General features: G+C 50.6%; 1 protein-coding gene across 2 annotated transcripts in view; it reads right to left on the bottom strand.

Annotated features, from left to right (window-relative positions):
• CACNA1S (calcium voltage-gated channel subunit alpha1 S) overlaps nt 1-18,301 on the bottom strand; it is a 126,435-nt gene extending 108,134 nt beyond the window's left edge. For both annotated transcript variants that reach the window (XM_032801615.1, XM_075064972.1), the window contains exons 1-2: nt 18,003-18,301; nt 5,189-5,294 (exon numbers count right to left, since the gene is read on the bottom strand). In XM_032801615.1, coding sequence (XP_032657506.1) covers nt 5,189-5,294; nt 18,003-18,163 — 267 coding nt within the window. In that variant the 5' untranslated portion in view covers nt 18,164-18,301. The remainder of the gene's footprint in view (nt 1-5,188; nt 5,295-18,002) is intronic.
• Between the last annotated feature and the right edge of the window lie 6,517 nt (nt 18,302-24,818).

Raw genomic sequence — 24,818 nt, 5'->3', positions numbered from 1 at the left:
GGGGCTGCTATTGTTGCTTTTAACACTGATAAATAACTGGTTGCTGGACTGTCCTTGCGCCTACCTTGGGGATCTGAGCAGGGTGGCTATATGTCGGGGTCCCATGTAGGTCCGAGTTTACGGCCCCGCTGGCGGGTTCAGAGGTCAGCCTGAATGGAGAAAAGCAGCAAGGTTTATGAATCTGGAGCTAGGAGTCCATAGAAGGGAAAGGCTCCTTGTCGGAAGTGGCACCTCCACTGGCTCAGCTTTCCAGGGAAGAGTTATTGCTGTTTGCCAGCGCTTCTCAAGGCGCTGGGATTTTATTCAAGCAAAGGGCCCCATTGTTTTGAGAGGAGAGCGTGGGATGAGGGGGCGTGGAGTTCTGGGAAAGTGAGTCTAACAACGCGGGACTTGTCCTCATCTCTATTCGTGTTCCCCCGCATAACCCTCTATCCCCCCAGCCCCCTGTACGCAGATTCCCTGTGATCGAAGCCATTAGGGCAGCGCCTCCAGCGGGTCTCCTAGGAATCGAGAGGCGGTCTGGGGTTGAAATCTCGCTCCGGGTGCGTTTTGCAAAAATGTCCACCTTGCTCTGTGGCCTTAATGCGCTGATTGCGTTCTGATTCCGCGACTTGGAGCAGCAGGATGATAACCCGCTGTGTTCTCAGGAACGCCACACTCACGTGCGCCTAATGTGGAACCTTAGAAGCAATGCGCAGGCCTGTTGCACCTTGTCTAAGCTCCCTAATCCGCCTCCGCTAACTGGGCACTGCGGACCCAGAAAATGCTTGTTCAGCGCGAGTGCATTCCGGGTCACTCAGCCCCGTGACATGCTCAACAGGGCACACCTCAGCACCCATGCCCCGATAGGCCCATGAGGAGCTGATCGCGACGGCAGACGCGTAAAACAGGCTGCCGAACACAGGGAGGCTTAGCACACTGCAGGCGAGACGTACGCCCAGGTGTGCCGTTACACACACCACAGACCAAGACAAGCGACACAATGCAAAAGCGCTATCAGAGAACGATACAAAACAAGGTTAGACAATAGATAATGATTATGCTCAGAGCATGGAATATATAACAGGTGTGGATCATGTGACCCTCTCAGTACTGACGAGTTCACTTGTTGCATCGGCTAGATTATCACACATGATCTTGTAAAACAAACTCAATTTGTATAAAACAAACTGTTTTATTTGAAACAAAACAATGTCTGTGGGGGGGTCATTTCCATTGGTCACACCGATGTTCAGATCTATATTAAGTAAACTCTCGCTCAATCGCAATCAAAATTAAGTAAAGGATCGAGCACTATTTCAAAGGACAAATGTATCAAAAATGAAAACTCATAAGGTCCGCTTTAGTTTAACAAAGTGTCAACCATAACAAAGAATAATCCTGATTGTCCTCGCCCACCACAGAATGCTGTACATCTCCCCCAAACCCCACCAAATTGGTGAAATCACCACATGATTCGTGAATATTATTGATCACGCAAATAGGCGCGACTTTTAGCGAATAAGGGAAGTAGACAATAGTCTTTTTCATAAAAAAAAGAAAGGAGGGTTCCACAAAATTTTGCCCCCCAGATGGGCTCATTCCGGATCCATTTCCTACGTTAATAATCTGTAAAAGGTTGTAAATCCCACGCTCCATTAAAGTCAATGGCAACACTTCCATTGGCTTTATGCGTCTCACTGTTGCCAACTAAGACGTTTTAACAATTTCCATTAATCCTCATTTTTGAATGCAGTAAATAAAACTATCTTCGTGTGCTGATGTACCGCCCATTATCTAGCTAGTCACTGTAATATCTCACTTTATAACGTCATCTGACACTTGTGTAATTTTTTGTTATTTTGCGTTTTTAATAAACCTCAATTTTAATTATACTACGGCCCGAGATAACACTAGGATAAGCAAGCGATACGAGATAGATATTTGCAACTATCATGTGGGACAGTATAACTTGCAAACAATCTCTGATCAGTGTCCTGTCTAGGACGTACTAAGATGTGACCACGCATGCGTAGTACATGTGCCTACACCTGAGCTATGATGTATCGAAGAGGGAGTGGAAGAGGGAAGCGTCCTCTAATTTTAATCAGCCTTGCGTGCACACAACTTTCCAACTAGCTGTGAAGGAAGAGGAAGGAACGCAGCAGAAAGGGGCAGTGCCGGACTGATGCTGGCTTGTTTTTAGTGGCAGCAGTGTTTAAAACCTTCGCTCCTACACTCCGCCACCTTAACTGAGGCTGCTCAACAGGCAGGGAGAACTGCCACGGAAGCCTGCTCTTGCTTCAAGACGCAACCCTGTCCATTTGCTGGCCAGACCAAAGGCTGCCAACTGAGATTTCTCTCTGCAGCCGACTCAGGCTCATGCCTGACCTCTGCCAGCTAACTCTTAGAGGAGGAGAAAAAAAGCGGATGCTGCCCAGAACAGGCAGGAAGTGAAAGAGCTGAGCCAGTACTACGCACCCAGCATCCCCTTCTCTCCCCACTCTTAAATTCAGACGAAAACAAGGGAGACTTGGGAGAACAGGAGAGGAGAGCTCGGGCAGGGTGTCCAGACTGGTAGAAAGGATTAAGAGGAGTGTGGGGGAAGTAGGGAGAGACAGAATTAGGAGAGACAAGAGAGCGAGCAGGGTAGGCAGACCATAAAGGAAAGGGCAAAGGGGGGGAGATGGCAGGATGAGAGAAGGAAAAGGAGATGGCAGAATTGGGGACGAGAAGGGAGAGGAATGAAGAGTGGAGCTGGGGAATGCAGAAGCTGGCGGGCATCTAGGGAGGCAGAGGGTTTCAGAGAGACAGAAACCTGCTCTCACTAAAAAACGTTAGGTCGACCTAGCTGACATCTGCTCCAGGGTTGGAAAAATGCATTACCCTACGGGCAAGCCGCAGTTAAACTGACCGTACCCCTCGGGGTAGAGTGTGTAGGACGAAAAGAATTTCTTCACTAACCTGAGTGATTGCCTAGCCAACATGGAGAACCCCTCCTGCCGGCAAGAGGTAGCATCTACACTGCAGTCTGCAGGCTGTACTGACTGTCCGCTACAGCGAAGTCCCAGAGATTGGCGGCTGGAAGCCTGGAGAAGCACAGGAGGAAGGATCTGGTCAAGAAATATTCAAGGGAGTTTTGAAAAGTGGTCAATAAGCCAAGCCACACCCACAAAGCAGACATGCTGAGACTGGTTCCATATTAACAGGAAGACCCAGGGGTCTGGGTCTTGGGGGGTTTCTCCAGGGAAAGTCTGGGGGGACCAGAGCGAGGCAGGCGCTGTATTCCTGTCTGGTGGCAGCGAGATAAGATCCAAGCTGGGTATAAGCTTGGGGGAGGTTCACAGTAAACACTCAGATGTTGAACTCTAAGTCCAGATTTGAGACAGACGTTTACTACACGGGGTCCCAGCACAGAGGGCGGGGAGGGGGAATGCCACCACTCCCTGCTCTGCCCCCAGATCCACTTTGGCTCCAACCCCAACCCCAGCTGAAAGTCGGGCCCCAGCCATGGCCCCACTCCCGACCCCAGCCATGGCTCTGCTCCTGGCTGCAGCCCCAACTCCGGCCTTGGCTCCAGTTCCTGGGGGCATGACGTGGACGGGTTCCACTACGGGTAAGGGGGGGGCAGAATGGAAAAGGTTGGGGAACCACTGATCTAAAAGACCATCAAGCAGGGTTTTCCCCTAGAAAAGGCCTTAGAGCTAAAGCAAATATGGGAAATGGTTCAAATGAAAGCCTTACTTTACATTGCAAAGCCTTTAATTCCCCCCTCTCCCCCCGCATTGCCATCCCCCCCGCCCCGTGTCCTTAATAAACCATTAAAACAATTTTAAAGATGGTTGCTAGAATAGGAGTCATGACCAGCAACTTAACATGAGCCTCTGGCCCACACAGAACGGTTACAAGCTTCACCACCAGCCTTCATTTAAAATGAATTAATCACAACCCCCCAGCTAAGGAGTAGGCCCCCCCTCCTATAAATTAGCACCATGGGGGCAGAGGGTTGTACTGGGGGCTGTTTGTTGGGGTGGGGTGGAGAGGCAGAGAGAGGAGCAGAATGAGAGACAAGAAAGAGAGGGATGCTGAGCAAAGAGCTGGCAAATCATGGTGGAAAAAGCCTAGAGAGGGCTTGTGGAGCGCTGGCTGCATGGGTGGTATGAGTGAGGGCACTTTGGTGCCTCCTGTGTTCAGGGACGCAGGACTTCACAAGGATGGGCCAAACATACAAGACTGAATCAATTGAAGACAATCTCAGATTCCATTGTCAATTTCTGCTCTCAACTGGAAAACCCGCAGGGCCCCCAAATTTGAGTAGCTGCTCCGGTCAAAGGGGATAACGGAGCGGTTTAATGCTGTTAACAGTCAACAGAGATGTTTTATTAACAAAGAATCATGGAAGATATGGGTTGGAAGGGACCTCAGGAGGTCATCTAGTCCAATCCCCTGCTCAAAGAAGGACCAACCCCAACTAAATCATCCCAGGCAGGGCTCTGTCAAGCCATGCCTTAAAAATCTCTAAGGAAGGAGATTCCACCACCTCCCTAGGTAACCCATTCCAGTGCTTCACCACCCTTCCAGTGAAACAGTGTTTCCTAATATCCAACCTAGACCTCCCCCACTGCAACTTGAGACCATTGCTCCTTGTTCTGTCATCTGCCACCACTGAGAACAGCCGAGCTGCATCCTCTTTGGAACCCCCATTCAGGTAGCTGAAGGCAGCTATCAAATCCTCCCTCACTCTTCTGCAGACTAAATAACCCCAGTTCCCTCAGCCTCTCTTCGTAAGTCATGTGCCCCAGCCCCCTAACTATTTCAGCCCCCTAAACAGCTTCTTACTTGTGGGGCCATCCACTCCCATCCCAATGCAACAGGGAGCAGAGGCCTGTATCTTGGTGTTGTGGGTCCCAGCTTCCTTTCCAGCTTATGGACTCAGAGGCTCAGGTGTAAATTTCACAACTACATAACTGGAGACCATGCAGCTCACGTGCTGGTGGCTTGGAGAGTGAAATTTCAGTGCCAGGCAGGCGCTAACATTCGTGAGTGAGGGGCTCAGCCCCTTCATGCTTCCTCGACTTGATGCCCCAGCTATTTTTAAAAGGTTAGTTTGGAGCACAAGTGAAAGAAAAAGGTTTGTCTCGGTGGCTTTGCTGTGAGTGAGGCGGTGCCAGGCGAGTTTGTACAACACGAGGACGAGGCTGTCTCTTACCAGGCTGGAGTTGGAAGTGTTGGTATCATCCTCCGGCATGGGCAGGTAGACAGCCAACGCCACACAGTTGGCAAAGATGGTCATCAGGATAATGATCTCGAAGGGTCTGTAAGTGAGCATTAAGGAGAAGCACAGAGCTGAGGCGCAGTCCCTGTGTACGCACCAATTAACGGTAACCCCATCAGCTGGTACAATGCCACAGCACCGGCCATATTTACACAGGAAGGTCCAGGGAGGCACAAGCCGGGGGGCTAGGGGCACTGGCAGAGCTGTGCGGGGGAGGGGACAACTCAGGGCTGCAATAACACTGGGTGCAGTTGCCATCAGACCTGCCAACACTCACAGTTTCAGAGCCTCTTACAGATCTGGGCAACAGCCCATCAGTCTAGAGGGAAATCAGCCTCCAATTGGCTGCCTTCCCCACTGCCCCACCTCTTGGGGAAGGCTCCCTCCTCCTTTCCTGTGAACGGGGATGGGTTCCTGCCTCCACTTCTCCCCATCTCCCTCCCACGCTATGGTTGCCAACTTTCTACTCGCACAAAACCAAATACCTTGCCCTGCCTCCTGCCCCACCCCCTACAAGGCCCCGCCTCCAATCACTCCATCCCCCCTCCCTCCGTTGCTTGCTCTCCCCACTCTCAGTCACTCGCTCATTTTCACCAGATTAGGGCAGGGGGCTGGGGTGCAGGAGAGGGTGAGGGCTCCGGCTTGGGGTGCAAGTTCTGGGATGGGGCTAGAAATGAGGGGTTCAGGGTATGGGAGGGGGCTCTGGGCCAGGGCAGGGGGTTGGGGTGCAGTGGGGGGTGATGGTTCTGGGATGGGGCTGGGAATGAGCGGTTTGGGGTTTAGGAGGATACTCCATGCTGGGACTGAGGGGTTTGGAGGGCAGGAGGAGGATCAGGGCTGGGGCAGGGGGTTGGGGCTGGGGAGTGGGTCAGGGGTGCAGGCTCCAGGTGGCACTTACCTCAAGCAGCTCCCAGAAGCAGTGGCATGTCCCCCTCCAACTCCTATGTGGAGGCACAACTAGGTGGCTCTGCATGCTGCCCTGTCTGCAGGCACCATCTCCGCAGCTCCCATTGGCTGTGGTTCCCGGCCAATGGGAGCTGTGGGGGCAGCACTTGGGGCGGGGGAAGCTAGAGAGGGATGAAGAACTTCTGCATAAGGAGGAAAGGGACATGAGGAGCCAGGGGTAGATGTGGGGCTGGGGGAGGGACTCAGCAGTGAGGGGGAGCTGAGGAAGATTGGACAGCTAGAGGAGCTGATGGGGAGGCACAGAGCTGATGTGGAGAAATATTGGAGCACATTAGTAATTGCTGTGGGCTGCTGTGACCCGGTGACCTCTTGATGCCAACTGGCACAGCAGGTGCAGGGGGTTTTGCAGGGCTCTCCTGGGCCAGTTCTATGCATGTTAGTACTCCAGAAGATGGTCTCCAGCAAAAGTCAGTAGCCCGCTGGTCATCGCAATCATTTTGAAATGTATGCGTGGATAATATTTAAGGAATTATGTCTCCATACTGAAAATTATGTTCTTAAAGCCTCGGGAGCTGAGGCAGGTAACCAGGAGGGAACATATCTCAGACAGGTTCCTTTCGAGAAAGGGTTACAGACGCTTATCTCCTCATCTGGTCCTTGTCTGTATTGTGTATGGTCCCCTTCACAGCAGGAGTCTAGCTTGTCGCTCAGTATGCAACTAATCTAGATTACAAAATTGACAAGAAACTGCAAAATCTACCAGTCCTTGCCTACAGACAGCCCCCAAACCTGAAGCAAATACTCACCAGCAACTACACACCACACAACAAAAACACCAGCCCAGGAACCAAACCCTGCTACAAACCCCCATGCCAATTCTGTCCACATATCTATTCAAGGGACACCATCATAGGACCTAATCCCATCAGCCACACCATCTGAGGCTCATTCACCTGCACATCTACCAAAGTGATATATGCCATCATGTGCCAACAATGCCCCTCTGCCACGTACATTGGCCAAACTGGACAGTCTCTACGTAAAAGAATAAATGGACACAAATCAGCCATCAGGAATAGTAGCATACAAAAGCCAGGTTTCAGAGTGGTAGCCGTGTTAGTCTGTATCAGCAAAAAGAATGAGGAGTACTTGTGGCACCTTAGAGACTAACAAATTTATTTGAGCATAAGCTTGCATGGGCTAAAACCCACTTCATCGGATGCACACAGTGAAAAATACAGTACGAAGATACATATATATACACAGAGAACATGAAAAAATGGTTGTTGCCATACACACTATAACGAGAGAGATCAGTTAAGGTGTGCTATTATCAGTAGGAGAAAAACAACAGGAACAACAAAAACCCTTTTGTAGTGATAATCAGGATGGCAGAACATTCTATAACAGATTTAAAAGTAGCCATACCTCAACAAAATCTTCAGAAACAGATTTCAAAGAGAAACTGCAGAGCTACAATTCATCTGCAAATTTCACACCATTAATTTGGGCTTGAATAGGGACTGGGTGTGGCCGTCTGAAGTTCTACGAGTTCTCCACTTGTAAGGTAACTCCCCTTTCTTCATGTGTCAGTATATTTATTCCTTCATCTGTAAATTTCACTCCATGAATCTTAAGAAGTGGGTTTTTTAACCCATGAAAGCTTATGCCCAAATAAATCTGTTAATCTTTAAGGTACCACTGGACCCCTCGTTGTTTTTGTGGGTAGAGACTAACACAGCTATCCCTCTGATACTTGACACCATGCAAGGCACTGAATTTAGCCATATGAAGTGGAAATCCATCAACCTCATCAAAAAAACTTGCACAGATACAGACAGATATCATCTTCCTCTCCAAGTGCAAAGAGATAGACATCATTCTAAATGGACTGAAGGTTAAAAAGTCCATTGCAGTCGACATACTACACTGACTATGGTGACAGATTGTGCCACACACTCTCAAAGAAACTGAGGAGCCACCTGATCAGCGTCCTGTACAGCAAACAGGAGAAGATCAAGAATGAGCACTCAAAACTGGAGACTCTCATACAAAACCAACCTTCACTCCATGTGGCTGGACTTTACAGAAATGAGACAAGCCATTTACAACTCACACTTTACTTTTCTACAGAGTAAAAAGAACAGTAAACTATCTAAACTCCTATATGCCTCAGACAGAGACAGAAACTATCACATTGTCTTCTTCCAAAACTCATGGTCTTATGCCAGGCTGTCAGGCAAATTGGTCTCTCTAAGGTCTGTTGATATCTGCCCACATACCGAGTCTTTGGCTCCCCCTAGGTCATCTTCTGTCCATCATTGCAAAGGCCATCCTACTGATGGGTCTCTGCTGTACATGTCCATATCAATGTAGCATAGCTTCCTTCAACTTTTCTTCAGTTGGGACAACCTATATTAGATCCCTCACAGCCTCATTTTGTTTCCTCTTATGGGTGTGTGTGGGAGCTATTAATTATTATTATTTTTGTTATTGTTATTATTTTGAAGCATTTTTATTAAGACAAAGTTGCAACAGAATGTTAATATAAGGTATCCTACATCACTTATTAATTATTCAGGATCAGGTAAATATTCAAAGAATATGGCAAAAGATTCTGACTTGCTGGCTGGGGAGCCCTCCACCTCTGAATATGATAAAAGGGTGATTACACTTCTATATATATATCCTCTTTTTGGTACTTCTTTTGTGCACGTGGTTGGTGTGAAAGCTTTTCCATAACAAAGAAAGTCAACATTTTACTATACCACAATTCCATAGGAGGAGTTTTTTTTCCTAGTAATGTGCAACACAGTATCTAGCTGCTAACAATAAAGAATACATTAATTTGTCATTCTGTTTAAAATGTAGATTGTTTTCTGGAGCATTAAGTAAACTGGTAAAGGACTCTCTAGGAAGCTGTCATTTTGTAAAAAGACAAATCTCTAAAATTTCATCCCAAAACTGTCTAATTCCTGGATACAACAGCCACATGTGCAAATATGTTCTTCTTTTCTTGCAACTTCTTCAACAAAGCACCTCCCTAGTAGTAAAAATATGATGGATCTTAACTGGAGTCAAATGCCATCCATACAGTAATTTATAAAAAATTTCTTCATGAGCTACATAAATTGAAGATATAAAGACCCATTCATCTGGATCAGTTTCTTTGTCAACTCTCTCTCCTATCTTTTCATCCGAGTTGTTTACTTATCAACATCTTTTTCAGTCAAAATTTTATAAGGAATTAAATCTTTTGTTCCAGCTTACACCTGGGTCCTTCTCAAATATGGTTAAAGGAAGATCTAGATAAAGCCTTCTAGTATCCAGATTTCACAATAACATGTTTGACTTGTAAATATTGAAAGCATGGGATCTTCATATTATTTACATTATTTCATTCCTCTTGGTATGATTTCAAATCAGTAGCCAGAAACAGTTGTCTGAATCCAATAATCTCAGCTCTCTACCTACAACAAATAGTCACTTTGATATTTCCTAGGGGTAAATGCCTGATATGTAATGAAAGTAATTAAGGGAGATGGCTCCAGCAACAGGAATCTAGAAAATTTGTCCAAATCTGCGAAGATGGTCTGGATGGAAGGGTGACTTTTTATTTTTTTATTTTTTTAGATTAAGTTTTTTAAATCTCTCGCCGCTGCGGGGCTCCCTGACCCGGGGGCTCCCTGGGCTGCTGGGCTGCCACGGCTGCCCGCTGACCCCGGGGCGCCCTAAGCTGCTGGGCTGCCACGGCTGCGCCCTGACCCGGGCGCCCTGGGTGGGCTGCTGGCTGCAGGCAGCTGCTGCCGCCGGCAGCTCAGACTACCTATCCAGCAGCGGCCGCTGCAACCATTTAAAAATTTGGGGGGGGCCACCGCTTTTTGGCGACCCCAAATCTTGGCGCCCTAGGCAACCTCCTAGTTCGCCTAAATGGTTGCACCGGCCCTGACCTCACCCTTGGCAAAGCAGCCACCGTCCTTTCATGTATTTAGACCTGCTCCTGTATTTTTCACTTCATACATCCAATGAAGTGGGTTCTAGCCCACGAAAGCTTATGCTCAGATAAATGTGTTAGTCTCTAAGGTGCCATGAAGACTCCTCATTGTTTTAGCTGACACAGACTAACATGGTTACCACTCTGAAACCTACCGGGAGGAGCAATTAGCACCGGGGGTCTGGGTTATGAATAAAGATCAAAGGACTGTTTTGAGATAGCCTGGGCTGAAAAAGAGACACTGGGGGCTCCTTTACTTAGGATGCAAGCTGCCAGCATGACTTGTCTCATGAAACAAGGATCACAGGCTGTAAAAGGTTGGAAGGAGTTTGGGGTGAGCATTGCTCTGTACGACATGAAAGTATCGAGTCTAGGTTCTAGAATGTGTGCTCTGATTTTATGTTGTATGTAACAGTTGGTTTCCAATACGTGCCCCCCACAGCGCGTCTCCCATGCTGGGCAACAAGACAGGATGGATAACACAGCAGTTCAGACAGTAGAGCTCCTCTGTTGCTCTGTTGTCAGGGGAGGGAGTGAGCTGAGTGCAGAGACCCCTAGCCAGGACTGCGAGGAGGAGGAGAAAGATAAGCCCTAGCTGCAAGAGACGCCACCCAGCTGCTGAGTGGCTCCTGCCCACTAGATTATCCAAATAAAATCTGTGTCCCGCCTGCTATTTGGATAATGGGGAGCGTCCTGTATGTACTACACGATCTGCATCAAATAAACTGCTGCATGTGTGCCTCTGGACACACCCAGTATGAGCAAAGCAAGGCAGCGATCGGAGGTGGGATTGAGGAGCTGTGGGGGGTGTGGTGTACAGCTGCTTTGGGTGCAGCGAACCTGGGAACACTCAGTGAGCGATCGGCACACTCCAACCTCTGATGTCCCCTGGAGGGCCCAGTGTCCTCTTGGCATGTGCCAATTGCTAACCCTTCAATGACAGCAGGGCCTGCAGAGGCCTAGAGGGTAGGGCCTGGGGTGCCAGTGGAGGTGAGGAGCTGATCCCCGGTCGGAGGCGGCTCTATGTATTTTGCTGCCCCAAGCACGGAAGTCAAGCGGCTTTCGACAGCATGCCTGTGGGAGGTCTACTGGTAAGGCAGATTTGGTGGCATGCCTGCAGGAGGTCCGCTGGTCCCACGCCTTCGGTGTACCTGCCGCCAAATTGCCGCCGAAGCCGCGGGACCGGCAGAACTTCCGCAGGTGCTCTGCCAAAGGCAGCCTGACTGCCGCCCTCACGGGGCAACCGGCATGCCGCCCCCCATGGCTTGCCACTCCAGGCACGTGCTTGCTGCACTGGTGCGTGGAGCCACGCCTGCTCCCGGTGGGCAGAGACAAGGCTTGCACATGCAAAGGGAAGGTGGTAGTGAGGTGCCTCCCAACCCCAGGTACCTGTGTGACGCGTCACGGCTGGGCACAGAATTCATTCATTTGCATTTAGGGAGAGGCTGGCAGTGTCCCCACCCCCACCCCAGGGAGAATTTCATGCACATTTGTCCAAGTTTGCGCAAATTCAAACTCTGCTGTTTTTTGGCCCCCAGGCATTGGCAAGTCAGGACTGAGGGGCAGTGGAAGAGCTGTGTTTGGGGGTCTCCTGGCTAGCAGGGGAGATGGAGGTCAGGGCTGGGTGTGTAGGGGTTTGTCTAGCACCTAACTGCCCCTTCTTTGGCCCGGGACTGCTCTCGGCTCCCTAGTAACAGAGACAGGAAAAGCAAAACAAAAGCAGGGTCTTGCACAAACATTTCCACTTGTTCCTCTGCCACAGCAGGACCCAGAGCCCCGGGACGTTGGGAGGGCTAGGAAATGATGCTCGCCGTGCAATTTGCAAGGGGAATCAATCCAAATGCTCTCCAGCCATTTAACAGATCCAGTCACCCCTCTGCTCGACAGACTGGGTGGACGGTGCTGGGGGTTTGCTCCCCAGTGATTGCCCATCCTGCGCCTGCCGTGTATGTGGAGGTGGATCAGAGATAGCGGGGGAGGCTGGGGGAGAGGGAGTCACAGGACACACTGCTCGTGTCCCTCTGTCATCCCACCCACTGAGCGTACTGGGTTTGCTTTCATGGGGCCAGGCTGAGAACAAGGTGGCGAAGATTCAATCTGGGGGAAGCAGCGTGGCCTGGCTAGGGCACGAGGCAAAGGCCTAAGACACATCAGCTGCTACAGACAGTGACAGCCGGAGAGGCCCAGCCATTAGGCTAAAGATCACATCACTCCTGAGGTCACTGCGCGGCTGGGGACCATCCGCAGTGATGACAGGCTGGGTCCCGACGGCCAGGAGGCCACACTGCTCCTGGGACACTCACACTGCAGGGGCCTTTGGCTGGCGACTGATCCTCAGAGTGGGGCTCCCCAGGGCTGGGCTCCCCAACAAGGCACTTCTCCCTTCCCTGGGCCCAACCCGAGTCTCTGCCTGCCAGGGCACCTGCCTGCTGAGGGCTGTGGGGATGGGGAGGGATTGATTGGAATCAGCTTTCAATTACTACATGCTGGCCTGTCCTGCAGCAATTTCACACGCACTCCTGCACCTGAGGGTAACAGCATAAAGCATAAGCAGCACTGAGGACAAGGTCTGATGCCCCCGTCTTTAGTCCCTTCCCTCTGGGATCCATTTATTCAGGGCCAGCGCTTCCCTTTAGGCGGCCTAGGCAATCGCCTAGGGCGCCAGGATTATTGGTGGGCGGCATTTTGCCAGAGGGGGCGATAGGAGGCTCCAGTGGAGCTGCCACAGTCGTGCCTGCAGACGGTCGGCTGCTCCCGCGGCCTCGGTGGACCTCCTGTGGGCACCACTGCAGCAGCTCCACTGGAGCTGCGGACCAGCGGACCATCCGCAGGTACGACTGCGGCAGCTCCACCGGAGCTGCGGGACCAGGGCGCGGGGCGGCGAAATTGCCGTGCGCCTAGGGCGCTAAAACCCCTAGTGCCGGTCCTGCATTTATTATCCCAACAACCACAAACTCACCCCAGGAAAATAAAACTGCCCCAGCTGGTGCTTTCTACCCAGCCACAGCCTCTCTCCAGGGGCTCCTGCAAGCAACTGTCCTTTGCTGCAACATCTCTCTGCAGACCCCATGTCCCTGCTCCTCCTTAGAGTGAACTAAGCACCTGTCTCCCCTCAGCTAGGTCTTATCAGTGAATAGGGCCAGCTGGCCACAGGCCTGCCACCCTTAACGGGGCAAGCTGCCCTGTTACATAGGCCAAATGAACTCCCGCGGCTCTTTAGATATTTGGTAAAGGGAGCCATGCATATCCGCGACAACATCTTTCGACGACGAACCAGCCCCTGCGCCCCGTGGATTAAATCTCCTGGCTGTTCAGCACCTGTCTGCTCCCTAGACCTGCCGGAATCAGCTGACAAGGAGGCCACTGGCTACTAAAGATGATCCCTCTGCTGCCTTAATTTTAGTCGCATGCCTGAGGTGGCTATGCCAGCAGTCCGTATATTTCACTCCACACTTTACTGTCAATCACCATCATCATCAGCCTCCCAGAGCCCTTCCGTCCCAGGCTCTTGGGGCTTGAAAAACTCAAGTCCCTTCCCCACTGTCTTGTTTCCCACATTTGCTCCCTGGAAATAACAGTGCTGCCTGGCATCTGCCGGGTGTGTGGAGACCTGCAGAGGGAAAGTGCTCATGAATTGTTACAGAGAATGAAACCTCCCTTTCCCTTGGGTTATTCTCCCCTTCTCCAGAGGAGTTAAAGGAGGGACACAGGGACTGAGCAACTCACCTGAAGCCACACCCAGTCAGCAGTAGAAATGGAAACAGAACCCAGGAATCCCAACTCCTAGTCCCCTACTTCACCCACTACATGGGCTGCCTTTTGTCCCACAAGGATGGAAGGAGCCTGGGACCGTTCTCTGTGCCTCCGCCATTTGGGGATTTACTCTATGTAGTTCCTTCCCAGATACTCCCTAGAGAAGTATTACCTAGTGGTTGGAGCAGGGGCCTGGGAGCAGGGCCGGCTTTAGGAAGTACGGGGCCCAATTCAAACAGTTTTGACAGGGCCGCGGCAGGGATGACTTTAAAAAAAAAACCACATAAAAAAACACGTAGGGCTTAAGTATTCATGGGGCGGTGCTCTGAGTCTTCGGAGGCACTTCAGCAATGGGTCCTTCACTCGCTCCAGGTCTTCGGCGGCACTGAAGGACCTGCTGCCGAAGTCCTGTTGAAGACCCGAAGCGCCACCAGGTGAGTAAAAATTAAAAAGGCGCCTCTAGCCAGGGAAGAGATTCTCACTGGGTGCAGGGCCCTCTTAGGCACGGGGCCGATTGAGGGGAATTGGTGGAATAGGCCTAAAGCCGGCCCTACCTGGCAGCCAGGAGTTCTGTCCCTGATTCTGGTCCTAACCTGCTGCATGTTCAGGTCTTAACCCATCTGCAGCTGAAGTGCCAAGGGGTGCCAGCCTGGCCCCTTTTGCTAGCAGGAAATGCAGCCAAGTTAAACCAATACAGCCATTTGGGATCCTGTGGGGGGAAGGTTCCTCTCCTGGCTTCTCTCCATTTATGACTCCAGCAAAGCTTTTTGAGAGCATCACCTCAGCCCTGGCAGCAGCAGCAGCATGCATCATAAACCTGTCTCTAGCTGCAGCCTAAATCACACCAGGCCTGGAAATTTGCTGGTTTCTTTAGCCAGGTTTTCTGGGGCATGACAGAGCAAGCTCCATGGGGCACCGGATAAGCAACCTTCCTTCTCAGCACTGTGAAGCAAGGGTGGAGTCCAGGTGCCACGTATACCAGTAATGGGGCACATGTCCCCCACACCACTGCTGCCAGCACCCCAACACTCCCAAACCCCTCTCCGTACACCCCCAGCATGCTCACAAAGCATGGTTACAATTAACCCCCTACCAAGAAACTGGCCTGACCTTTGAGCAAATGCTACCGTGAGTGGGCCAGAACTAGGCCACTTCCTTCGTTGCAATCCCAAAGCAGCGAACCAGGGGCATGGTGGGTATAAATAGTGCCCAGTGCATTGTGGGTATAAATAGAACCTGCTGCATTGTGGGTACCAGTGTAACCAGATGCAGAGGAATCTCTCTCGTACACATGCTGTCCCCTACCCTGTTTGCAGTGACTGCTTCTTTGACCTTCATGTTGGCATACCTGTCTCTTTCCTCCTTCCAGTCTATGTCCATTCGCTCTCATGGCTACAACGGGTTCAGTGGTTATAGCAGTGACCTAGGAGTCGTAGGATCTAGTCCCAGATGTGCCACTGATTTGCAGGCTGACCCTGAGCTAGTCACTTCTGCTTTCTGTGTCTCTTGTCCCATGCGTAGCTTGAGGGCACTAGCTCTGTTACAGCCACAGGGAGCAGTTGTGAGAATGAATTCATTAAATGTTTGTAAGGCAGTGAGAGAGTCTTGGGCAACGGCAGCCCAGAGCTTTGTTATTAAAAGGACAAAAAAACCCACCAGGTCCCTAAGCCCTTTGCATAGGGAGGGACTGGGATTGCTCACTCCCCATGGAAATGCTGCCACTTCTGGGGTAGAACACTGCATGGCAGGGAGGGAAGGAGGAGGAGTCACTAACAGCTATTATGCAGGACGGATTTCAGGGAGGCAGACAGTGCAAAACTGGAGTGTACCCAAGACAAAGGCCCGATGTGCCATTTCTTCCAAAAGGTACCACCAAGCCTTCAGTGGCCACACCTCACACTTTAGGTCTGATCCAGCAGCGTGGGCCACCCAGTCAGGCACAGTGCTTCAGGACTGAGTCCGTGAGAGAAGCACCCCCTCTTGAGTCACTAACACCTCTTCCTGCTGCACCTGGGATGATCTCCCAGCCAAGCCATGACTAGACCCAAACATGCTTCATGTTCCAGACCTGCAGCCCACAGTGCAGGGATCCTGATGGCCAAACCGCCAGCATGTACCCACAGGATGACACGCCCCCCCATTCCTCTTGTTTCATTGATTTCTCCAGGAGTGAGATCGCGCCCTCAAGTCAAGAAAGGACTCAGACGATGTGCCTGAGGGGCAGAATGCAGCCTAGTACGCCTGGGTTGAATCTGGGCCCTTTGGGATCCTAAAAGCAACAGCCTCTGTCATTTGAGCTAATGGAGCAATGGAGCTTGTTACATATTTAGTAATTAACACAGTTGGAGCTGGAATACTATTGACTGCCAATGGGATTTTGGCTCCTAAGTGCCTAAGTCCCTTTTGAAAATGATATGTAGAGTTCTGAGCACAGCAGTACCTAAATACCTTCCCAATTCTGGGCCTCAGGCTATGAGCTGGAAGCAGTGGCATCCTCCTAAACACTTGTCACCGGAGTGGCTACCCTGTAGCACTCTCTGCAGGCCACACCTGGCACTCCCTGCCTCAGTTTCCTCCTCTGAGGTGTTCCCCAAACCTCAGCCTTCCCCACTCAGGCTGGAGGTGGCAATGGGGCTCAGCTCTCCAGCCAAGTCTCTGACTAAAACTTCACCCCTTCCAGGGTAACAAGAATCCAAACACACAAAAGGTTCTTCCACTCTCCATGGGCTCCTCTTCAGCCCCCCTGGGTTAGCTCCCAGCCCCTCTGGGTTGCCATTCCATCATCCCTGCTGCAGGGTCCCGATCGGAGGCCAGAAGGGCCCTTTGTGGCCATCTGGTCTGACCCCCTGTATCACACAGGGCCTGAACTCATTCCTTTTTGAGCTAGAGCTGAGCTTTTAGCAAAGCTGGGATCAGAGAGCGGGAAGCCTAGGGCAGTGATGGATGGAGAGGGAGAGGTGGAGGGGAAAGACAGAGAGATGGTGGTGGGGAGAGAGAATGAGGAAGAGATGGGGAGAGAGAAGGAGAGAAAAAGGGAGAAGGAAAGAAAGAAGGAGACAGAAGGGACTGGCAGAGGGAGCCATCCATCTGTGATGTCAAACAGCAGCTGCGGGCAGCAGGAGAACGACTGACTCACTCTCAGAGCTATTCCAAGCAGCTTGCAGTGTCCCTCTCAATCCCTTCCCCTCCATGCACACTTTACTTTCCCAGTCTGACATTTTCTTCCCTATGCCCCACTCTGGGCCGCCTCCAGCTTTTTCTCTTTCCTGCCTCCTGAGCAAAGTGCATCCTTTCCCCACCACACTCCACTCCCTGCCCCGGCTTCTCCAATCTCCCGGCATCTTCCTGCCCCCGGCCCCTGTGTTTTGGTTCTCTCCGCCTAGCCCTCTCCCTGACCTGGTTGATCCTCTCGCATTCCTTCCCCAAAATGGTTCTGCCTTCCTTGGATTCTTGCCAGCACCATGTATATATCTTCCCTCCTGAAGTGAGAGCAACGTCTCCCTGTCTGCCCCGTTCCCTGGCTGCACAACGCCTTGGAGAGAGGAACCCTTGGGATTATTTCCCATGGCCCCATCTTCGCTTCGTACCAAAGAGACTGAACAGAAACCGCAGTGTCCAAACCTCCTTGGTTTCTCTCACCCAAACAGCCCCCCTTCCACTGAACACATCAGTTACCGTCTCCGACCTCGTCCCAAGAAAACACAGGCCAGATCCTGCTCTCCCTGACTCCGGCTTCATGCCACTGAGTGCAGCAGGATCACAGAACCAGGCCCCTCAGCTATATTTAGCCTTTCCTCGGCCTCCCCTGCTCTTTCACATCGCCAGCGAGACAGACGGTACAAACAGGCCGTCAGGAACAGGAAAACCAGATCGATTGCTCACCGAGTTTAAACCTGTCCACACCTACCAAATGCCCTCAACATTCTTTCCTGTGCCTTGGGCACACACTTTGCTCTCGCTCGCCGCTGTGTCGAGACATTCCCTCCGCATTCTTTCTAATGCTCCCTTCGTGCTTTGCCGGGTCTCAGTCTGTTATGTTTCTAGACACCCCCACGCAGGTCCCGTCTCCCCTCCCTGCCTAGACGGAAAGGATACTTCCATTCCACAATGCTGATGCAGGCTTTCCGCAGCGGGTGCTGAAGGGTTAAGCAGAACAGAGCCCTGGCTGGCCGGGGGGCTGCTGGTGGCACCGGTTTCTTTGACTTTTCTTTCTGTTGCTTTTTCTTCTGATCATCCTGGGCAGAAGCAGGCTCCATGATCTTCCTACCCTAGCTGCCTCCGCCAGCCGTTCTTCTCCCCCTGTCCTCTCCTCCCACAGCTGAGACCCCTGTCCCCAGCCCGAAGCCCCTTCTGGTTCTTTTCTGCCGAGCCAGTCTCCTCCGTGCAGAGCGGGAGGCGGGGGGGGGGGGGAAGGACGGCTGGAAATCTCACTCACACATACACAAATGCATCAGGCATGAGTTTAAAATTAGACACCATCCCCGCTCCCTGGTGCTGTCAGAGTTCCTGAGACAGCAAAAGAAGCCCAGCAGCTGTTGCTTATCCCAACACGGGTAACTGCTTCCCAAGCTACGGCTCCAGTTTGGGAGTGGGGGTGAGCGACCCACGTCAAGAGGGAAATACTCCGAGAAAATCCCTCTTCAGCTCTCTCCTTGGCCCTCTTCCCCATCTCCCTCTGGCTTCTGAAGCAGCCCAAGGAATCATCAGGCTGTTTAAACAACACAAGCTGCCTGCTCTGTCCAACTGGGCCCAGGGTGCATTTCGCTTGGGTTGGGTGACTGCTGCAGATAAATCCTGCATCTTTTGCAAACGCATTTGCCTCTCCTGTCTGGTGTTTGCTTTCTGGTAATCCTTCCAGCCAGTGCGTTTGTGGGGACAAACATTCCCCATCAAAGCATATGTTGTTATTAATCGGAATGAGGGAGTGTATGGAAACCCCTCTGTGCTAGATGCTGCACATACATGAGAGATGATCCCTGTCCCAACAAGTATAGAATCTAACCAGACAGGAGTGGGAGGAAGTTAAAGTTCTGATCCTCACTTTGCAGAAGGGGAACAGAGCATGGAGGGCCAGATCCTCAAAAGGATTTGGACACCTAACTCCCACAGAGTTCAGTGAGAATCAGATACCTAACTGCCTTTGCAGATCTGGGTCAAAGTTCCACGGTAGCAGAGCCAGGAATGGAACGCAGCTCTCCAGAGCCCTATGCCAGGGCAGGAACCCCGAGAGTCTCCTTATGCATTGCAGAGTAGTCACAGAAAGCATGTGCCGAACTCGGAGCGTTTGCCCCTGGATCCTGACTGTAACTACCAGGCACTTCTCTGAGGCCTGCCCAGCAGAGGGGTGCAAAGGGGGGTCAGCAGTGCCATTAGCCCCATCCAGAGTGAGGAACACAGTCCATGTCTCCTGCTGCCTCCACTTGGCTGCCGGGGAAATTCAGGGGTTAAGCTCTGGAGCAGGCTCCCAAGGGAGGCTGTGGAACCCCTGTCACTGGAGATTTTTAAGAACAGGCTGGACACACACCTGTCAGGGCTGATCTAAGTTTACTTGGCCATGCCTCAGCACAGAGGGCTGTACTTGATGACTTCCCAAGGTCTCTTCCAGCCCCACATTTCCAGGATTCTACAGGGCTTGTTCTGGATTTCACCCCCTAAAAGGGTCTAGGACTGGCTAGCACCAACACCCAACGTCTTGTCTTACCCCTCCCTCGCACCACTGTATTTTACACTGACAGATTTGCCTGCATGTCCCCTAGGGAAATGTCTACACACAAACAGTTAAATACTCCAGGAGATGTATTAGACATTGCCCTGCTACAGGGGCCTTCAGCCTGGATGTGATTTACAAATATTTCTAGATAATACCACCGAGCACCTACAGAGAGCCTAGTATCAGAGGGGTAGCCGTGTTAGTCTGGATCTGTAAAAGCAGCAAAGAATCCTGTGGCACCTTATAGACTAATAGACATTTTGGAGCATGAGCATGCATCTGACGAAGTAGGTATTCACCCACGAAAGCTCATGCTCCAAAACGTCTGTTAATCTATAAGGTGCCACAGGATTCTTTGCTGCTTTTACAGAGAGCCTAGTATCTGCAGATGTCAAAGGTCTTTAGAAAGGTGGGTGAGACGTATTATCTCCATTTCATAGGTGGGGAAACTGAGGCCTGGAGAGGCAACATGCTCAGAGGCGTGCAGCAAACCCACAACAAAGCTGACAAAACAACCATCTCTTGCGCTTCTAAACCCTGCTCTGCGAGCACTTGGCAAAGAAAGAATGTATCAGTGTCCTTATTTTACAAGCAGAGAAACTACAGGTCCACGTGACAGGGCGACTGGCCCCACACCAGCCAGCAGGCCAGGGACAGAACCCCCATTCCCTGCCTTGCAGCTGGAGCACTAACCACGCTACCACCACTGTGCTACGGCTTATATAGGGTGACCAGACTGCAAATGTGAAAAATCAGGACAGGTGGTGGGGGGTAATAGGAGCCTATATAAGAAAAAGACCCAAAAATCGGGACTGTCCCTGTAAAATCAGGACATCTGGTCACCCTAGGCTCATATCATCTCAGGATCATGTCATCTGCCATGGAACTGCCTGTCTTGGGAGCATCCCAGTTCGAGGGCCAGCAGCCCCAGTGCGACACAATCCTGAAGGAGAATCCCACAGCTTCATGCCTGCTAACCCATGGGGGGAGGGGAGACTCTGCAGCTGTTCCTGTCCATTGCTGCATGCTCTGGGAGAATCAGCTCAGCTGTAAAGGGGTAAAATTAGCAACATTAATTCCACATACACACACACACCCAATTATTTCCTGCATTATATGGTCAAATATTCCTTCTCACGCCCCAAATGATGAGGTCCCTGGAGATATCATGGACTGCATTCACCACATCTCAACTAGTCCTGAGTGGGTCCCCATTTTGCCCTTCCTCCTTCTCCCACTAATCACTGTCCCCATGTCACTTGGGATTCAACCTATGAGCTCTGCTATTGCTGCAGCCCCAGCAGGCAGCTCGGAGGCTCTCAGCCCTGTCCCAGCACCACTAGCAGCTGCTAGTGCCGGGAAGGATCTCTGGGGACATCTCATGGTCATCTGGGGTGTGGCAAGCTTGGAATTGGTACACACACCTTGGTAGATGGTTTTCCTCCACCCCAGTCACAGCTGTAAGTAATAGCACACACTGACTGATCACTGACTAGGTGTGTGCTTTCAAAGACAGAGATCCAACAATGCGTGAATGGAAAGACTAAGGAAGGTCTGCTCCCTGCCCTATGCCATCCCCTTGGCCAGGAAGGGTTAGCCGCAGAGGACTGACATTGGTGGCGGCTCCTGGGGTTTTCCAAGGCTCTAGATGAAGAAATATCAGGCCTAGATGGCAAATTCAGAGATGACGTTTCCATCTGGCCCCAGCTGGACAGACTCTGCCTCTAGAAGACATAAGATCATCCTGAATGGTACCATGGGACCGTCACGGAGCTGGATTTGCAGGTGCCTTTTGCAGTTCAAGAGTTTGCAGGCTTTTACTCAGCCCAAACTGCCCCGGGTTAGGAGGCAAACTCTGTAGCAGCCCCGAGTAGCACCTGGCTTCCAATCAAATCCACTAGTTGGCAGGCTCCCCTTGGAGGCCTGAGAATCCTCAGCAGAGCCCAGTGGGAAATGTGGCATTCAGCGATCACACTCAGACCACAAAGGTGATTCCATTGATTTCAATGGAATTTAGGAGCCTAAATGCCCTGGAGGATCTGGGCCTCAATGCTGAAGGTGCTCACAAGCACACCTAGTTCCAGCTTGCTGTGCAAAAAACAAGAGCTTTGTGGCACCCTGCCCAGACTCTCTGTCTGGGAAGCTCAGCTCTTGAAGCCATAGCCACATCTTCCCTTCCAAGACAAAACTTAACAACAATAACTCTTAAAACCCCAACATTTATATAATACACAATTACACATATGGTATAACCAATGTAATAACGTCACTGTCATAAACAGATAGTAGGAGTTAATAGAACAGAAGTACTTTATATCTGTTTTGACTGTAAAGGGTTCACAAGTTCAGTGACCCTGGCTGTTACCTGACCAGAGGTCCAATCAGGGGACAGGATACTTTCAAATCTTGAGGGAGGGAAGTTTTTGTGTGTGCTGTTAGAATTTGGTTGTTATTCACTCTGGGGGCTCATAGGGACCAGACGTGCAACCAGGCTTTTCTTCCAATCTCCTAGATACATTGCTCTTATAAGTTCGCATATAGTAAGTACTAGATAGTAAGGCGAGTTAGTTATGTTTTGTTTTCTTTTTTGCAAGTGGGTGTTTTGGCTGGAAGGAGTTCAATTTGTATTTTGCTGAAAGGATTTAATGTTGTACTTGTTACTTAGGCTGGGAGATCATTTCCCAGTGTCATATAGCTGAAAGGACCCTGTAACATATTCCATCTTTAATTACAAAGATATTTTTTACTGTTTTCTCTCTTTAATTAGAAGTTTATTCTTGTTTAAGAACCTGACTTGTTTTTTATTCTGGTGTGGAGACCCAGGGGACGGGGTCTGGATTCACCAGGGGGAATTGGTGGAGAAAGGAGGAAGCGGGGCAGAGAGAGGCTAATTTCTCTCTGTGTCAGGATTACTGTCTCTCTCAGGAAGAGCCTGGGAGGGGGAAAGAGAAGGAGGGGGAAAGGTGAATTTTCCTCTCTGTTTAAAGATTCAAGTTTGAATCACAGTGATCTTCCAGGGTAACTCAGGGAAGGGAGGCCTGGGAGAGGTAACGGTGGGGGAAAGGGTTTACTTTCCTTGTGTTAAGATCCAGAGGATCTGGGTCTTGGGGTTCCCCGGGCAATGTTTTGGGGGGGAACCAGAGTGTACCAGGCACTGGAATTCCTGGTTGGTGGCAGCGCTACAAGTACTAAGCTGGTAATTAAGCTTAGAGGAATACATGCTGGTACCCCATCTTTTGGACGCTAAGGTTCAGAGTGGGGATTTATACCATGACAGTCACTAACAAGGTTCAATTAGTCTGTGAGATGCCCTGCCCTGTTGCTTAGACCTGGGAGGTGTAATGTCATGGCACACATACACAGAAGTTAGGGGGGGAAAATCCCATCAATGGCTCTTGCTGGATGGTTGTTAACAACCAAACAGAAGAACCATGTGCTGTTTACACACATTGCTATGTGCATTGTCTTTAGTCGTGGTTGCTCCTTTGAGCTGTAGTATCATTTCCAAGAACTTTTTTGGACTTGTTCAGAACCTGTATACTTTCCTCCACCTAGACAAGTTACCACATCACCATCTTTAAAAAAATACAGAAGGACACCATGGGTATGTCTACACTACGAAATTAGGTCGATTTTATAGAAGTAGATTTTTAGAAATCGATTTTATATAGTCGACTGCATATGTCCACACTAAGTGCATTAAGTCGGCAGAGTGCATCCTCACTACCGCGGCAAGTATCGACTTACGGAGCAGTGCACTGTGGGTAGCTATCCCACCGTTCCTGCAGTCTCTGCCACCCATTAGAATTCTGGGTTAAGCTCCCAATGCCTGATGGGGCAAAAACATTGTTGTGGGTGGTTTTGGGTACATGTCATCAGTCGTCCCTCCCTCCATGAAAGCAACGGTAGACAATCATTTCGCACCAGACACCAGACCGATTAGAAGAGAACTGCAAGGTGCGCTGTGCATCAGAGAGGATTTGAAAACCAGTTTCATGACTGGCCAGACTTCAGTGTGACAGTTGTGTGTGTTTCTTCTTGATGCAAACCCGCCCTCTTTGTTGATTTTAATTCCCTGTAAGCTAACCACCCTTCCCCGTTCAAAATAAAGTAACTATTGTTTTGAAACCAAGCATTCTTTCTCTATTGATTTTAAATAAAGAGAGGCCACGTCTAGACTACGCGCCGTATCGGCGCGTTAAAATCGATTGCTCTGGGATTGATATATCGCGTCTAATCTAGACGGGATATATCGATCCCTGAGCGCGCTATATATCGATTTCCGAACTCCCCAACGCCCAACGGAGTCTCCAGAATGACATGGCGAGCCAGCGGACATCGAATCCCGGCTGGTGAGACGGGTGGTTAAATCGGATTTTAGAATATCGACTCAGCTACGTTATTCACGTGCTGAAATTTGCGTATCTAAATCAGATTTATCCCCTTTAAGTGATAGCCAGCCGAGAAGGCACAGACAAAGTTAGCCTGGATGGGTTGAGGAGGAGGAGAAAGGACAAGGCCCATTTGGCTTATTGTAGCCATCACTAAATCAAACTGTATGAATGACAGCCTTCTGTTGCTGGTGTCATGGAGTGTGGGGGAGTCCGGCGTCTGCACCCCTCTTCCTGGGACTCACAGTGACTCTTAGCCAGCCAGTAAAACAGAAGGTTTATGGACAACAGGAACGCAGGTACAGGTAGGCTTCAGGCACAGTCAGGGACACCCTCATCGTATCCTTCAGGTGGCATTGGATCCCAGTCAGGCTACCCTGAAATTCCGGCCACAACCCCCAAACCCAAACTGAAAACTACTTCCCTTCTGCCAGCCCCTTCCTTTGTCTTTCCTTCTGGGCAATGGTGTTACCTCTCCCCTCCCTTACCTAGCTCAGGTTACAGGGCTCCGGTATCCAGTCCATCCCCTAAAGTTCCTTCCTGGCTCTCCCATTCCCCACACGACTGGCCCTACTCCATTCACCACTTGGGCCAGCCTCTGGCAGTGAGTGGCTGAGTGCCCGGGCTTCCTCCCCCCCCGTCATAAATAGCATGGGTAAGGGTTATGTTCTTTTACCTGAAAAGTGCGTGACGAACAAAGGGAACCACACTACAGGACAATCAGAAAAACCTGGATTTTTAAAGTCAGGGAGGATTGGGGACTCTAGTGTCTTTTGTTCTCCCAGCTACTGTGAGACATCTTTTTTTTCG

This window comes from Chelonoidis abingdonii, chromosome 4 (assembly GCF_003597395.2).
Source record: "Chelonoidis abingdonii isolate Lonesome George chromosome 4, CheloAbing_2.0, whole genome shotgun sequence".
In the NCBI taxonomy this organism is placed as follows: domain Eukaryota; kingdom Metazoa; phylum Chordata; order Testudines; family Testudinidae; genus Chelonoidis; species Chelonoidis abingdonii.
The sequence above is the reverse complement of the archived record's forward strand: the minus strand, read 5'-3'. Positions and strand labels throughout refer to the sequence as shown.